The sequence below is a fragment of the Crassostrea angulata genome, chromosome 6 (assembly GCF_025612915.1).
Source record: "Crassostrea angulata isolate pt1a10 chromosome 6, ASM2561291v2, whole genome shotgun sequence".
Lineage (NCBI taxonomy): Eukaryota > Metazoa > Mollusca > Bivalvia > Ostreida > Ostreidae > Magallana > Magallana angulata.
Window position 1 is genome coordinate 14,256,989 of NC_069116.1, and position 16,241 is coordinate 14,273,229.

Sequence of the window (16,241 nt, forward strand, 5' to 3'; positions counted from 1 at the left end):
ATAAATGATTTAAAACCTGAGTGAAGGAAACCTGATCCCCTTCTTCAAAATAAATGATATAAAGCAAGTGCAAGATTTATTCATTTTATATTCAACAAAGCACTATGAGGTATAAACAGTCCTTGGTAATATGATATGTATTAATATGATTGATAAAATTTTACATACATTTTAAAATAAAAAACAGTGAACAAGCTGTATAATTGATATAGTTTTACATACATTGTAAAATCAATTAAAATCAGTGAACATGTCGTAAAATTCAAACGAATGAGACTGATTGATCAACCATCAGATCCATGCATTCAATTGGTCCACCACACCGCGTGATCTCTACTTTCTTTAAAATAACGTCAAAACATGACGATTTTAATCCATTGTGAAAGTAATTTTAAAGTGCATTTATTTCTAACGTAGTGGATATAGCCTCGATCGGCGTGTTCCCGTTTTTGCACATAGGTCCTGAGTTAAATTATTAATAGTTCATTTTCAAGCCGAACGCTATTTAAATACAACATCTTTAAAGGGGCATGGTCACGATTTTGGTCAAAAATTAATTTTCCGATGTTAATGTTTACAATGCTTCAGCTGGGTATTCTTAATAGGCAACCAAAATTTGGGTGTCATTTGTTGAGTTACAATCTTTGCCATGTAAAAAGGCTTTTGTTTACATTTTGAATGTTGAAGTGAAAATTCTAATTCTAGACCTAAAATGAATATGAATGTACGTTAGGAACTGTTTATCTAGGCTTAAAATGAATAATAAGATAGAAAAATCAGCTTGAAAAAGATTTTTATTGGTATATTGAACCTATGTAAACAAAAACAGGGCCTTGTTTACATGACACAAATTTGTGAGCTTTGTATCTTGCTTAAAACTCAAAGACTGACTCTTAAATTTAATTTGATCATTAGAAATGCACCCCTGAAGTATTGTAAAAAATAACAACAGGAAAATAGAATTTGACTAAAATCATGACCATGCCCCTTTAAGAGAGATACTGGTACATGTATAAGTTTGGATCGGTTTGTCAAGCTTTTTTTCCAAAGATGAAGGGGTCCTTAAAGGGGCATGGTCACAATATTGGTCACATTTTATTTTTTAATTCTTATTGTTCACAATGCTTTAGTATATAAATAGTGCCTGGTTTTTGAGGGGTGTTAATTTCAACTCTTACCCTCCAAAACAGGCACTATTTATTTTATTATACTGAATGTCTTAATTTCAAAGAAAACTGTATTGCTTTTATATTGGAATGATGTGAATTCTATGGCGAACCGTACGCGCATAATTTACGCGCATGTAACAATTTGTTGTGTTACCCGTTGCCAAGTGTCTTGCTAACGCTAAGGGTTATAGAATGGATTATCAACTGCGTCTTAACCAATCAGATTTCAGTATTTAACATGAAAGTATTATAATATAGTATATCTAATGATCAACCAAAATTTGAGTGTCAGTCGTAGAGTTATAAGCAAGATACAGAGCTCATAATTTTGTGCTGCATGTACATGTATGTAAACAAGGCTCGTGTCATGTTTTTGTTAACACTGGTTCAAAATACCGGCAAAATTTTTTTAAGCTGATTTTTCTATGTGCTTATTCGTTTTGAACATAACAGGTTGAACAGGCTCTAGCGCTTGTCACATTCATTTTAGGTATAAACCTGGAATATTCTTTTCAACATAAAATTATAATCAATATTAAAAAAAAAATGACCTGAGTTTTGTTTACATAACAAAGAATTGTGAGCTCTGTATCACGCTTTTAACTTAAAGGCTGACACTATTTATTTGTTTTTTACAATTACAAATGCCTTAATGAAGCACTGTTAACATTAAAAACTGAAAAATAAATTTTGACCCAAAACCGTGGTCATGCTCCTATAAACCTTTAAATTTCATTTTATTTCAGAAATCACAATTATAATGATAACACCCGTATTCTGTAAAATGACTGTTGAGGTCTAGATCAATTAGTTAAAATTTACCCACCCTTTTCTGTTCTGAGGTAGAAAAAATACCATAGAATTGTGACGCCCACCTAGCCTCATTAATTATCGCAATATCAATATTTCGAACACAACTAATGAAATGCCATTGACATTTTTTCACTTAAATGCAGGTATCAGCGAGGTACAAAAGACGAGAAAAAATATTGAGAATTCTTTAAAACTCGAGTAAGTACAGATTCATAAATAAATCTGTTAAAACATTAAAAACTATAGGAAGCAGGTATAAAATAAATGTCATGATGGGGAAAAATGTTCATGAAATATAATAGTGATGTTTTGTAATAAAAAATGATTATACATTTTTATAAAATTTAGACTATTCAAAAAGGTAGAAAGCATTTCATAACATTAAATCCACAATTGCAGAATATATATATTATATATAATATTCAATCATATTAAATATATACATGTATATTTGAAGACTTAGATGCTTTCTATAAGACATATGAAGTATCATTTATCCTAATACAGTCAAACTTCGTTATTCCCGAACTAGTTGGGGCTGTTTAAAAACATTGAGATATCCGAGTATTCGAGATATCGAGAGTAAAACACTTAAAAAATAAGTTGTTGGGACTTACAAATCACTTCGACATATCCATTGTATTCGATGTATCAGTGTTCGAGATATTGAAGTTCAACTGTATTTATTTTCTTCATTTGTGATATTAATATTCTTAAAATATTTAGTTGTTCTGGAGGAAAAACAGCGTAGCGCAGTGGGTTAGAAGGTTCTATACGAATCAGTAAGTCATGAATTCGAATCCCGCTTTGGTTTTTTTTTTAATTTTTATCTTTCCAAAATATTTTTAAACGTATTTTGGTTAAAAATTGCAAAATTTACATGTGCACTGGTTCCCTATAAAGAACGAGTTCACTTATGGTCCACTGTAGAAAGTGGGGAGGGGGGTTCAAATTAAGCAAAGTTTTTTTTATCTTCCATCATCTATTGACAAGATTGAGCGCTGAATCTAGTATATATAAAAAGTACTAAGCTTTACAATATAGCAGGGGTCAGCCGATATTTTTATTTTATACAGTAAATCGAGGACAGGCATTCATTTCAAAGCCGTTGTTTACTGTCAGCCTAACCGTGTACAAGCTTATGGAAGAGACATAAGACGCATTATACATCTAAACAACTCCTGAGAAAATAAGAAGTTTGTACAATATTAGACTGGTACTTAAGAAATGAAAAATGTATGAACATTTCAGGGGTTTTCCTATAGCAAGCGAGAGTTATTACCTGCGTGAAAAATGTTGAACCCACGTATGGAATAAATAGTCACGTGGGTTCTATCCAGGTATAAGTTTGTCAAATGTTCTCACTTTAAAACACTGGCACGTTTTAAATCGCCTTCCATCGACTTTTGTATGGTCAGGAATGTTTTTTTGAACACTGATACTGTACATGTAATGTACATGTAATTTGCAACTTCAGAGTTTATTCGATTCATTTTTTCAGACATAAAATAACGCATAAATTCAGCAAACGCGCAAATCGATCGACCAACAGAATAATGTCGATTTAAATGTTTTCGCCCTCTGATTTCAATTTACACAATTCAAATAGGTTCGGTACGATTTTTCGGATTTAGATCAACTATAGGCATTTAAAAATTCCCAATTGTTTTAAATGTATGTTAATGTTTACAAAGTTAAGCGTGTATTTAATTCAGAAGTATCCATCAGTGCTTAATTCAGAAGTATCTATCAGTGCTTAAATATTACGAAAAAAGCAATTTGTTGATATTTTCTACAAAAAAAAAACGGCACTGAAAAAGGGCCCATTATCTATAGCTTAAGTGCACTCGTTCTTTAAGTTCATTTTACTTTACAACCTTCCAATGTGTTTTTTTTTTTGTGTGGTTTTACTGAACAATTTATATCATGCGAATATAGCAAGGCATGTTTAAGATAAACATCATATATATCATTATGAATTCTGGCGGAGAATATATCTATGATTCCTGGAAGCACTTATATACCTGGTTTGCCATACTTATGATGTTTTGCTGAGAAGAAAACTTTTCTGTAGACCTAGAGTTACTTTTTCTGAAAAACAATACAAAGTTAAAGTCAATTTAAAATTATGTCAAATAGGACACCGTATTCTTTTAATACAAAGTTCATTACTTAAACTTTGAAATAACAGCGGAACTTACTGTTCAATAGTTTATATGCCTCGGGTTTGGAGTTCCACAAAACCCCAACCCAGTATACGGGAATGCCAGCCGCTATGATTAGCAGAGCGAGACCTATCCTCTGTGGTTCCTGGTACAGAGCAAACAATAGGACCACGGTCTGATAGATACAGACAAACACAGCATTCAACAGATGTGTCTGGAAATAAAATGCAACCAAACTTCTTATTTTTATCGAAGCTCTTACTACATGAATACTGAGTATCACATTTGGTGCATTTCGCTGCAACTACATGTAAGAGGGGTGTTCGATATGTTATGTGTAATGTACAATATCTCAAAAGTGTTGACAAGAACATTACAATCACTTAAGGGGATGTGCGGCCATCTTGTACATTCGAGGATTAGAATGTTAACATTTCTTGAAGTGGCCCGAAATTGGCCAAAATGTTGCCAAAAGATATCAAAGCAATAAATGTAAAGTCCTACACGTCATTTTGTTTGAAACGTATGCATACAAGAACACGACAATGCCTTTTAAATCCCTAAGAACAGCTGTCGAACTGCGCAGCTACAGACTTATTTTGAAGATTTAAAAATATGAAGGGGGTTTATTGGTTTCCGCTCTACAACCAACTAAAGATGACAAACTCATACAATTTTTTGGTCGCCATATTAGTTTCGATCGCTCCTCAACTGCTACTGGGGTATGAGTTACGGTTTTTTGCTTTCCATCGAGGCATTCAGGTTGCACGGACTCCTAATTGCATGATTACACATCGTAGATCAGTGTTTGTAAAAAAAAAAAGAATAAAGGAAACTACAATCAACAAAACATAAAATAAGATTTATTCTTTGAAAGAATTTTCCAAGTATCCGTATTATTTTGCACAGATAGTGCTTCGCATGCACATCGAACACGTGTGTCGTTCATATAGATTGCATAACGTATACATCTTTTGAAGACCCCGGCAGCATTACATCCAACACAGTAAATAAATGAAAGTAAATCCAAGAAAGTAGGAGCATAACACCGTGTCCATCGGTTTCTACAAAAACACTCCGTTTCTAAAATCCATGCGGTCATTGACATTGCTCGATCTGCCATACTGTGTGTTTTGCGCATGTGCGATGTTACAACATACACAGGAAAATGTTCTTCAATTATCGAGGATTTTTGAAATATTTGTGTCTTGATTTTAGTCTGTTTTGTTTCGTCGTTCATTGGATATTCCTTACCAGTCCAGTGGTTGTCTTATTATTTTTGTTCAAAACGCGTTTCTACATGTCTTTTCCTCCAGTGTAACGTCTTTGGTTGCATTATAAGTGCTATCGGCCTTTTTTAGGGGGTTGTAGCGATGAGCAGAACAATAGAAATCAAAAATTAAGGATCCTCGACACCCCGTGACTTCTACTTTTTATGACAGTACGTCACAACCTGGCGATTTTGAAAAGTTTACATCACCAAAATCAGTTGTCTATCTCTGTGGTGCAATGGGTGTTGCTTCGGTCTACCAACTTGAAGTTCCCTAGTTAGAATACTGCAGGGACTTTTATTTTCATAAACAGTTGGAAAATTTAAAAAGTTGATTTTTCCCTCGAAAATTATTTTTTTTTTGGATCATTTTCAAGTCGAACACGTGCTAAAAATCCATATCTTTAAGTAATTTAGAAGAATGTGCTTGTATGCCGAACTTTTCCCAGGTGCGTGGAGGACCCTTAATAATTATGGCGGTAGTCGAAGATAAAAGGGAAATAATGCGTATTTATGAATTCATTGTGAGCTTTAAAGTAGTCTCCGCGATTTGAAGTACTTAATTTCAATATCTGAATCCATTTCTGCAATGGATACGCTGATTTTGGTTGAACTCTGCAGCACTGACTGATAGCTTGGCCAAGGCTCTGTCAGGTCTTGTAACGACGACCAGTTAAAAAGATTTTTGTTTTTGGAAAAGTTGCATGGGCTTAATCTGAAGAGTATGGTGGGTGTGGCAAAAAGGTAACCGTCTCCGCAAAAATTGCTTTACAAGCTCAGATGTATGAGGTGAACCTTTATCATGAAGTAGACGAATATGCCTATATACTGACACAGGGCGTCGTTTTTGATAATATTTCATGGGCTTTTTTAATATAACACCTCGGCAAAACCGACCGGTAACACTTTGGCATCGGAATTTGTACGGTTATAATATCACATTATATCAAAAGTGCCTGTTAGGGAGGGTAACAATTGAAATTGACACCCCAAGATGTCACTTTCAACTACTGCCCTCCCAAACATGCTCTATTTATTTTATTATACTAAATTTCTTGATTTTAAAGAAAACTTTATTACTAATGTGAATTCAACGGCGAACAGTACGCGAATAATTTACGCGCATGCAATTTTTTGTCGTGTTTCCCGTTTTTTATATATATATATATATATATATATATATATATATATATATATATATATATATATATATATATATATATATATATATATATATATATATATATGTGCGGTATCAATCTGGCAAAAAACCGTTTGCTGTTCAACCGAAATAGCGATATGCCAACAGCTTTGGCAATGTCACAAATCGTGTATCTGCCATTACTTTCAATTATTTCCCTGACTTTTGAGACATTTGCCTTGCCTGTTACTGTCACGGGTCGCCCATATTTTCCTTTATCTTTGACAAACTCTGCGCCAGTCAGAAATTTCTTTCTCCACCTACGAATTGTCTCATAAGATACCTTATCTGACCCATGAACTTCCCAAAATTCAGTAAAGATCTGCATGTATTTGTTTTTAAAAAAAACCCCAAAATGCATTTTATATCACAATTCTCAATATTGAAAGAGATCGTGATTTTACAAGTAACATACCTTGTACGGCCGTTTTAGCTGTGGTTGACTCCATCGAAGATAAAGTAGAGCGGAGACGACAAACAGTGTCATTACACTGGAGAACGCCTGGATAAACTGCATGAAGATTTTAACGCTGCCTGAGAAAAGCATCACTGAACTCCATACTGCCTTCAATTTTCAGATAAAACATAAGTTAAATATAATTAAGGTCGCGAGATCAACTTCATCGCAAATATTGTTCTTGAATGATAAAGGATCACTTGTAAATCGCGGCGAAAAAAAATTGTCTTGATGAATCGCGAAATAAAGTCCCCGATAGTGATAAAAAAAGAAGAGTTAGATTAGAAAAAATTGACTAATATAATAAAGAAATGAACTGATTCTAAAACCAAATTGTTTGATGTATTCCATTTAAAAAATAACTTCACCTTAATGATAATAGCTGGCCATGGAGTTAAATATCGCACGTGGAGCATTCCAAACACGGGCGGGGCGTGGCCGTTCCTAGCACCAGCGAATATAAGTCGGGAGTGTCCCATTATGGAAGCGTTCAGGACCCCGACAGCTGACATCCCGACCAAAATAGACATCACAGGGGTAAGGTAAGGAAAGTGCACTTGTGTAAAAATCTAAAAAAAAAAAAACAAAAAAAAAAACCCAAACCATAACTCTTTATCTGGGATTAAATCTAAATATTAAAAACATTTTCTCTTAAGTTTAGTAATAAATAATAACATTTTCTGAATTATTTTTAAAAAAAACACCTTAATCAAACACTATTAAAATTTCATTAGTTTTTTCAAAACGTGTTTCTATACTTACAATAGCTACGGCGTTTGATGATAGGAATTGAGCAGGTGTAAGAACGAGAAAATACGAGATGTTGACGAGAACATATTGGATGATGACAATTGTGAAAGAGATGTACACAGCACGTGGAATATCCCTAAAACAGTCAAAGAGATGATAATGATTGCATGACTTGCATACTCATTCAAACAAAATGACAAACAAAACAAAACAAAAATTGAATATACCTAAAGTAAATTTAAATCAATATTTACAATTTCAATTTACATGAACAATTTTAAACCGCATCATCTACATTTAATTTCCCATTTTACTTTCTCAAAAAAGAGCGAGAGCAAAATCTCTATTAATTCTAAAGAGTAAATAAGACCGATTCTAAACTGTATTTAAGGATCAAATTTTTAAACGTTATAAGTTTGATTGAAGTAGCGGAATTCCCCTACTGGCTTTCATGGGGGTAACTAATACTCGAGGGTATTATGAGAGTTACCAAGGAAAGGACAATGTGCGGTATGGTCAAATATCTGCCCCCGATTTCAACCAATTTTTAAATAGTATCGTATGAAAATGAAATCTTCACAAATCATTGTATAGATGATGCCTATAACTTTAATCTTGATTTTGGTCATCATTGTTCATTCGCTGTTTATCTATGACGTCACCTAAATGACCTAATTCCCGCAAATTTACAAACAAATGAAAATATTCTCATTTTTGCTCTATATTTTGCATCCGGAATTATAGAGCGCAGGTCTGCTCAAGTGCGATTTTAACATATGTTTTTCTTCAGATAGTTATACACATAATGCTAAAATATGGTACTTGAGCAAGCCTGCGCTCGATATTTCCCAGTCGAAAAACCATCGGAAAACACCCATATTTTACAACAAAACATCAATTTATCAAAATAATACAATCTTCATGACGTCAATTCTACATTATGACGTCACTGTGGTACCTTTATTTCCAATATGATTTGAACTATCTTTCACCTTATTTTTAAAGCTCTTTCTAAAACTTTGATTTTGGGGGCAAAAAATGCATAAAACCGCACATAGTCCTTTACACAAGCTTTCTATGCTTGTAAAATTATCGAAAAAAATATCTATACTAGTATCTAATATTCAAGGATTCACTATACCTTGAAACAATATCTCAATTCTGCAGAAAATTACTTTATTATGATAGATATGATAGATAGCTCGATGTATAAGAAGTATATACAAGTCAAACAGACGATAATATATGCAAGTTTTGATAAAAATTATGATTTTAAAAATTTAATTCGGTAAATTTTGACAAAAGACCCTGGCGGATTCGAACTCATCATTTGCTGTTCATAAGTCCGATACTTCAACAACTGAGCTGTGATGATATACAACCAAATCGATGCATACAAACGGTTCAACAAAACGTTTAAATTGCCATCTTGTGACGGTATAAGTAAAAGTCTTGATTTAAGTAAGGTACATTAAACAATATAATAATACCTGATAAGGATTTAACAAGAGAAATCTTATAGAATACCTGAATAAAAATCAATATTTCTACTCATGGAACGTCACCCTCAACCCAGACGACCACCCTTACCCCCACTCCCAGCCCAACCCTTACGCTAATTTACAGACAATTACCTGGCCGGCTCTTTGACCTCCTCCATCAGCCCACACACAATCTGCCTGCAAGTAGTGGAAATTTACAATAAATGAGAACGACTAGGAATCACATTATAACATATTATACCGTTATTGACTGGGTATGAGGGCAACATAAGAACTGTTGGACCTGAAGGTGAGAATGTTGGCTGAGGATGCAGGCCGAAGGAAACATTTTCATATTCAGGTGCAACAATTCATTTGTTGCCCGAATCCCAGTCAATAACTGTTTTGTTATACCCTTCACGTATCTGCCTTGAACAGCCTGTGACGCCATCTTTCGGATCATATCAAACGACAAGTCTTTTTGCACTAAACTTCGGCTGTTTCCGTTCTGCCGAGTTCGGGCGATAATCGATTAGCTATAACGAGCGGTCAATAAAATGCGATGTTGGACCGGTAGACATGTCAACATAGAAATTGTCAGACCGGATGAAATAACATTCGTATTATTGGACTTTTTATTAGTAAGAATTGTATAGAAGAATATTTATAAGGGTATAACCATTAGGTTTAAACACAAGCACAAAGGAATATTAACATAAAAAGAAAGTCAAAAAGTTAAGTTATTTCCTAATTACCAGCCACCATAGACAAAGAGAGAGTAGAAGATCCCCAAAGCTACAGGGCCGGCCTCCGACGGGGTATTTTCGAACACGTCCTCAAAGTTGCTCTTTGTTTCATGTCCTTCAAAGAAAGGTCTATGAAATATATTTTCGTTGAAACAAAACTTGAACAGAAGATTGAGTTTTATTAAAGCATGTAATAATAAATTGCTTATGAGAATGAATTTGAATACAAGCATGTGATTGTTTGCATTTTAAGTTAAGCTTAAGGTCAGACGACACGTTCCCCGAGCATCTTTTTTGTATCTCCTAGTAATAAAGAGTTCCAATAAAAATTATTATTTTTATAATTATTTTCAAAATGATTAAAATTTACTTGTAAATAAATATATGCCTAGATGGCCGAGTGGTTAGAACCGGGGCCGCTCACTGCCAGTAGCGTATGTTCTAGAAGTCGTGACTCGTGAGTTCAAAGCCTGGCCCCGGCCAAGATAGTGTTCCAATAAAGTGATTTTCGCTGTGCTGCATAGGCCTATTTATTTATTTTTATATCAGCAATTCAAGTGTATTTTCAAGAAGATTATATAGGAAATTGCACACTCTAGTATTTTGCATAAATGTCCTAATTTTTTCCAAGAAAGATTGTCAAAGTAGTAGTTAACCATTAACAAATTCCTGGAAAAGGTTATATAAAATTGAGGAACGTGTCGTCTGACCTTAACTATGTGTACTTTTCAAACGCATCAACAAACAAATACTACATTAGTGTGTTATCTGAAACCAATCTGACCGCGAGCAACATCATTGTTTTGCCCAGTTTAGATAGTTTTTCACCAAAACAGCAATAATTACAGAAAAAGAGTCCTCTTTTTCTTCAAGTTCTTTTGACGTTTCAATATTCACTTGCTTGCGGCAGATTTACATGTATTTCAGTACATGTATAAAGAAAAAACTATTCCTTGTTTAATGTGAAAACAAATAATTATCCGTGCAGCTGCCGTGAGGCAAAGAAATACGTCTATACGATTGGCCTGCAAGTGACCTACGACGCAAATGTTATTACTTCCGTTCGCAAGGCAAACCTACGACTGCTGCACGATAATCATAAGACGGGAAGTACGGTTACTATGGGCATTGTCTCCTAATAAAACTGTACATGACACCTACGACTCGCACGTCAAACGTCCGTTTGTCTTACGTTGCACTCTCAATCACTTCAACACGATTTTCAAAGCTACGGTCAGCCACGGTAGCCACAACTGGTAAAACCCGTAGCACACGTACACCAAAGACGGACGGCCAGTTGTGACTGAGGCTTAAACAGGTGCATGTGAAGGCAATTTATACAATTGGTGAGATTTCCTTCACAAATGTGTGAAGAGGCTAATCGGAATAATTCACATATAAATCATTAAAACGAAAGAAATTCGGCGAGTTGGCCCACGTTCATCAAACGTGTTAAATTGACCGTAAGTTTTCAAAAATGTCATCAATGACAAGACCTTTACATCCAAAATTTTTTAAAACTCGTTTTATTACACCCACTCGTTATTATGAAACAAACAATTTGTTTATCAATTCTTTAAATACATGTAAACATGTAATTTGATAACTAGGGTATCGAAATTTAATTGTTCATATCGACCTAAACTTGGAAAATGTTCTACAGAATACGATATTTTATAACCCTTCCTTTGAACAATAGCTGAAGCAAGAAATACATGTATACATGGCAACAAATATTAACAGCAAGGCAGTTAAAAATTAGACACTGAATAGAAAATGTGGTTGCATGCACATTAATTTCTTTCCTTTGAACCAGGAAAAAAAAGATCGTACTTGTTAAATCAATTCCCCGAGCAATTTCCAGTATCAAGATGGTATCATGAGAATCATTTTTTTAAAAATGAAAATGGTTACAATGTCTCTCTCTGATTACTAGTACTAAAACAAATATCGTTAGTCGTGGGAAACACGCGATCAGTCTCGCATACATGGACTCCTAATGACCAAGACCAAGTGTCGGTTCCCCGAGCGGGCGTATCTGAGACCGGTCGTGGGTTTCCCGTATTGATTGGATTGTTAGTTTACATGCAGGGTTGGTAGTAAAGTAATGATAAACTCGAACACACCAGCATGGTTAATTCCGTTTTCTACAAGCAGTTGTCTTATTATATGGCAAGACATTCTGCAAGCAAAATTATTCGATTTGGCATAATCACGTAAGATGAAAAAGCCTCCGATTCTAAAACTAAAATTGGTATATAAATCAAATTAGAAGTATGATAAATGCACAATATTTTTAAAAAATTAGTGCAGGAAAATTCTAGTGATCTAATACGATGGTGATTAAAAAATAAAAAGAGTTGGATAAAGTTAGCGTTGATACAATGCCATACAGGAAAATTGATTGATTTCGTATCTACGATAGAAAAATCTCGTTAATTCAGCGCTAAGACATAGGTATTCCGCATTAATGGAAAAGGTTACCATGATTATTATTAAAACTTATCAGAATTGTAAAGGAGAATAGAGATGCTCTGAGATACTCTAAAATGTAATTGTAACAGATACAATACTTTTTTTTTGGGGGGGGGGCAAAGATTTGTTTATTTACCACAGGAAGTCACTATTATTTTGGTAAAGCAAAACCCCTTCGTAATATTCATGCGCATTTCGTGAAGTAATTCAAAGATCATTTCAAATGCATGTGTAAATACCCTTAAAATTATATATTCCAACGATGGATCGATGCAATCTAACAGAAATCCCAATTCATTAACAATATAGGCATTGTTTCCCTACATGTCCAAAAGCATGTTGACTTTCAAAGTGTTCCATGTATTTTTGACATGGAAGTTCTTGTTATGTTGCAATCGCGAAATTTTTCCAATCCTTGTTCATGAAAATCATGAAAAAATTTTCCAATCAGGTAAGGATGCAATTTATTTTCATAATAGGGCTTTATTTAGAAACAATATAAGTCGGTTTAATCAAAAACAAATACCTCTGCCAAGTACCACAGCTCCCAGCACTATGATCAGTATCAGGCACACCACCTTACTCGCTGTAAGAACAGTCCGTACCTTGGTCACATACTTCATGTAGATACAGTTCAATACAACCAACGTAGCTGTAAATTAGAACCATAATGATGATACTCAGCTGTCATTTAAAGAGGCATGGTCACGATTTTTTTCTTCAAATTTTACTTCTCTAATTTTAATATTTACCGGTATGATGCTTAACTAAGATATTTTCAATTATCAGAAGAAAAAAATTAGCACCATTTTACAATTTATATGCGAAATACAGGGTTCACAATTCTTTGCTATGGAAACAATGCTCGTGCCAGGTTTTTATTTACACATTCAGAGCTGGAGAGAAAAGTCATAAAACGCATTATTTAAAAAAAATAAGAAGTGAAAACCCTAAAAATTGTTACAATCTGGTCTTACAATACTCGCAGATAGAAAAAAAAATCTAAAAAAAAATAAAATAATGAAGCTTTCGTCGGTATATTCAACATACATAAACAAAAACAAGACACACACTTTGCTTACAAAAACACCGACATAAGAAGTGTGAATATTGCCTTTAACTCGAAAAATGACGATAAAGTTTTGGCTACCTATTAGAATAACCTTAGTTATGCATTGTAAACATTAAAAACTGAAATGTAGTATTTAAAAAAAAATGTGACCAGGTCCCTATTAATGATACGAATCGTAAAAATCCTTAAAACTCTGAGAGAATATGAAATTGAATTGAGAGATTGGTGAGGTGGGTACAAGGTAATGTTATATGATAAAAGGAATACACAAATGTTGACAGGCAATGTGTTCAGTGAACCAATGTCTGGTTTAATTAAAAAATGTTATAACAAAGTTGTTGAATATGTGAATACACTTTGAATTTATGTCTACAAGTGCATGTACTGTGTTTCTGCAATTAAATATAACTTTTATTATCACAGTAGTAATAGAATTCAGTTGAAAACAATGTTTTTCTTGTTTTTGTTGAATGTGATGTATTTATCTCTAGTGAATTTTGCCTGGTGCATTAAATATATGTTTATAAGCAGGTATTTTTATCTGTGGAATCTAAAAAAAATATCATTTTTTATCTTATTTAAAAAGTATATTGTTATTAAACTATTCATTATTAGCAGTTATCTATAGTACATGTACATTTGTGTTAACTGTCATGTTCTCGCAATTGGCAGTTACATTTCTCGCTATTTCAGTGCAAATTTTTGAAAAGTATATGAATTATAAGGTTGATAAGGAATAATTTTGATATCTGTTTTCCATGAAATTACATCAAATATTTATCTATGAGTAATTTTGATCAGGTTATCTGTGTATTGTCAGATTTTCGATTTTTTTTTTTTTACAGGGGGTACACATACCCCATAGCCATAGGCTATAGAATTAGAATTATTATGGAAAGATATGGATTTTTTGTCATAAATTTGTGGAATAGATGTACATCTACTAATCTAAACAGAAAAAAATATATGTAAACCATGCATTTGTAAAGGTCATGCCTGATTTTGTAATCTAAAAAAAATAAATCGTAAAACACCAATTTTTTTTTTTATAAATGTTCAGATATCATTCTTAAAATTTCATGTATATTTTTAAAATGACTTGTGTTTTTCTTATTGACATGTCTCCTTATGAATTATGCAATTTTAAAATAAATTATTGTTTTTATTTGATAATAACAACAAAAAACTGTTTCCAATATCTTGTACAAAAATCTCTGTTCAGGTACATGACTTCAGTAGAGTCTCCATTGAAAGTTTTAAAGTAAACCTTTCATTTTTTGCCAGTTTTAATTACCATTGATATTATATTGCTGTTTTCTAACCAAAAAATGATACCTTAAACAATAAAAAAACAAAAAAAATACAGGAGTATTAAAAGATCAAGACCCACCTTAAAGTTATTAATAACTAATGTGGTTACTTTTGCAATTATTATGAAAAATAAATCAATCAATATATATTGAAACAAATGATTGCTGTTGATGCTTACATAATATCCACGCTCCCAGGAACTTAACTGCAAGAGCAGGAGGGTGGCAATCAATGCGGAAAAACGGCTCCAGGATATACACAGATGCTGTGTATGTGAGATAAGCCCAAAATGGCCCGACAATCAAAATTATATACCCCCACATGATGACAAAGCCCGACAGACCACCAAAAACATTAGTTACATAAGCATACGGACCACCTGCGGATGGGAATACAGTTGCAAGCTCAACGAAGCATAAACAAACTCCGATATTTAACAAGCCAGCGCAAATCCACTCAATGATCGTCAACCCGATAGATCCAGCAGCTGAAAATATTACACCGGGGGAAATAAATATAGAAATGTGTCCAGTTACAGCTACCAGCACAGCCACACAATGTAATAAGTTCATACTCTTCTTCATTCGAATTTCCTCGGTTTGAATTTGAACAGTGCTTTGATCTGCCATTTTGTTTTCTTTCGCTCGTTGTTTCAATGAAGCAGAGGTCGAGGTTTATCATGTGTATGTGTTCTTTGACGCGTACACTGTCCGACTGTCCACTTATCAGTGGTTATCTCTGAAAATATTTGGGCCAGGCTGCCGCATCTCCGAGAGTCATAACAGGAAGTCTTTGGCGATCCATAAATCTCTGAATTCTTATGCAAGGACCACATTTTTCCGTCGTCAATCCCAGACTCTTTCAAGTACACACTTGCAGTAATTTATTACACAGCAACTGTGATTGTAGGTATAGTTTAACCGTGACAAGTAGTAACGTAATTTAGTAATCTAAACAATCTAGATTTTTAAAAAAAATTGCAACAGTATTTATTAGGATATTATTCATATCCCAGTTAGAGTTATCTATCTAATTCTTTCCTTTCAGAACGTGAAAGATTATAAAATCATGATTTTAATTATTCAAATCTTTCTTATCTCGATCAGACTGATAAGACAGTACAGTAATTATAACACTTGTGACAGTGTTACGTGTAATTACAGTGATTGTATCAAATGATCATTGGGATTTTTAAAGTCCTTCACTCGATCCTTGATTTTTCTACCCAATGACAATGACAATGACAATTTCTTTATTCTCTGAACTGCATAAATTACAGTGTTGAGAAAAATCACCAAAAAATTTTGAACAATAATACATATAATACATAC

General features: G+C 33.5%; 1 protein-coding gene across 1 annotated transcript; it reads right to left on the reverse strand.

The window, feature by feature from the left end:
• Positions 1–59: 59 nt before the first annotated feature.
• LOC128189662 (large neutral amino acids transporter small subunit 2-like) lies at positions 60–15,699 on the reverse strand. Its single transcript, XM_052861360.1, has 9 exons — positions 15,089–15,699; positions 13,054–13,179; positions 10,062–10,167; positions 9,460–9,504; positions 7,838–7,961; positions 7,444–7,644; positions 7,034–7,183; positions 4,184–4,361; positions 60–4,073 (listed from the first exon to the last, which is right to left on the reverse strand). The coding sequence occupies exons 1-9, from the start codon at positions 15,537–15,539 to the stop codon at positions 4,021–4,023; spliced, it is 1,434 nt and encodes a 477-aa protein (XP_052717320.1). The 5' UTR covers positions 15,540–15,699; the 3' UTR covers positions 60–4,020.
• Positions 15,700–16,241: the final 542 nt, after the last annotated feature.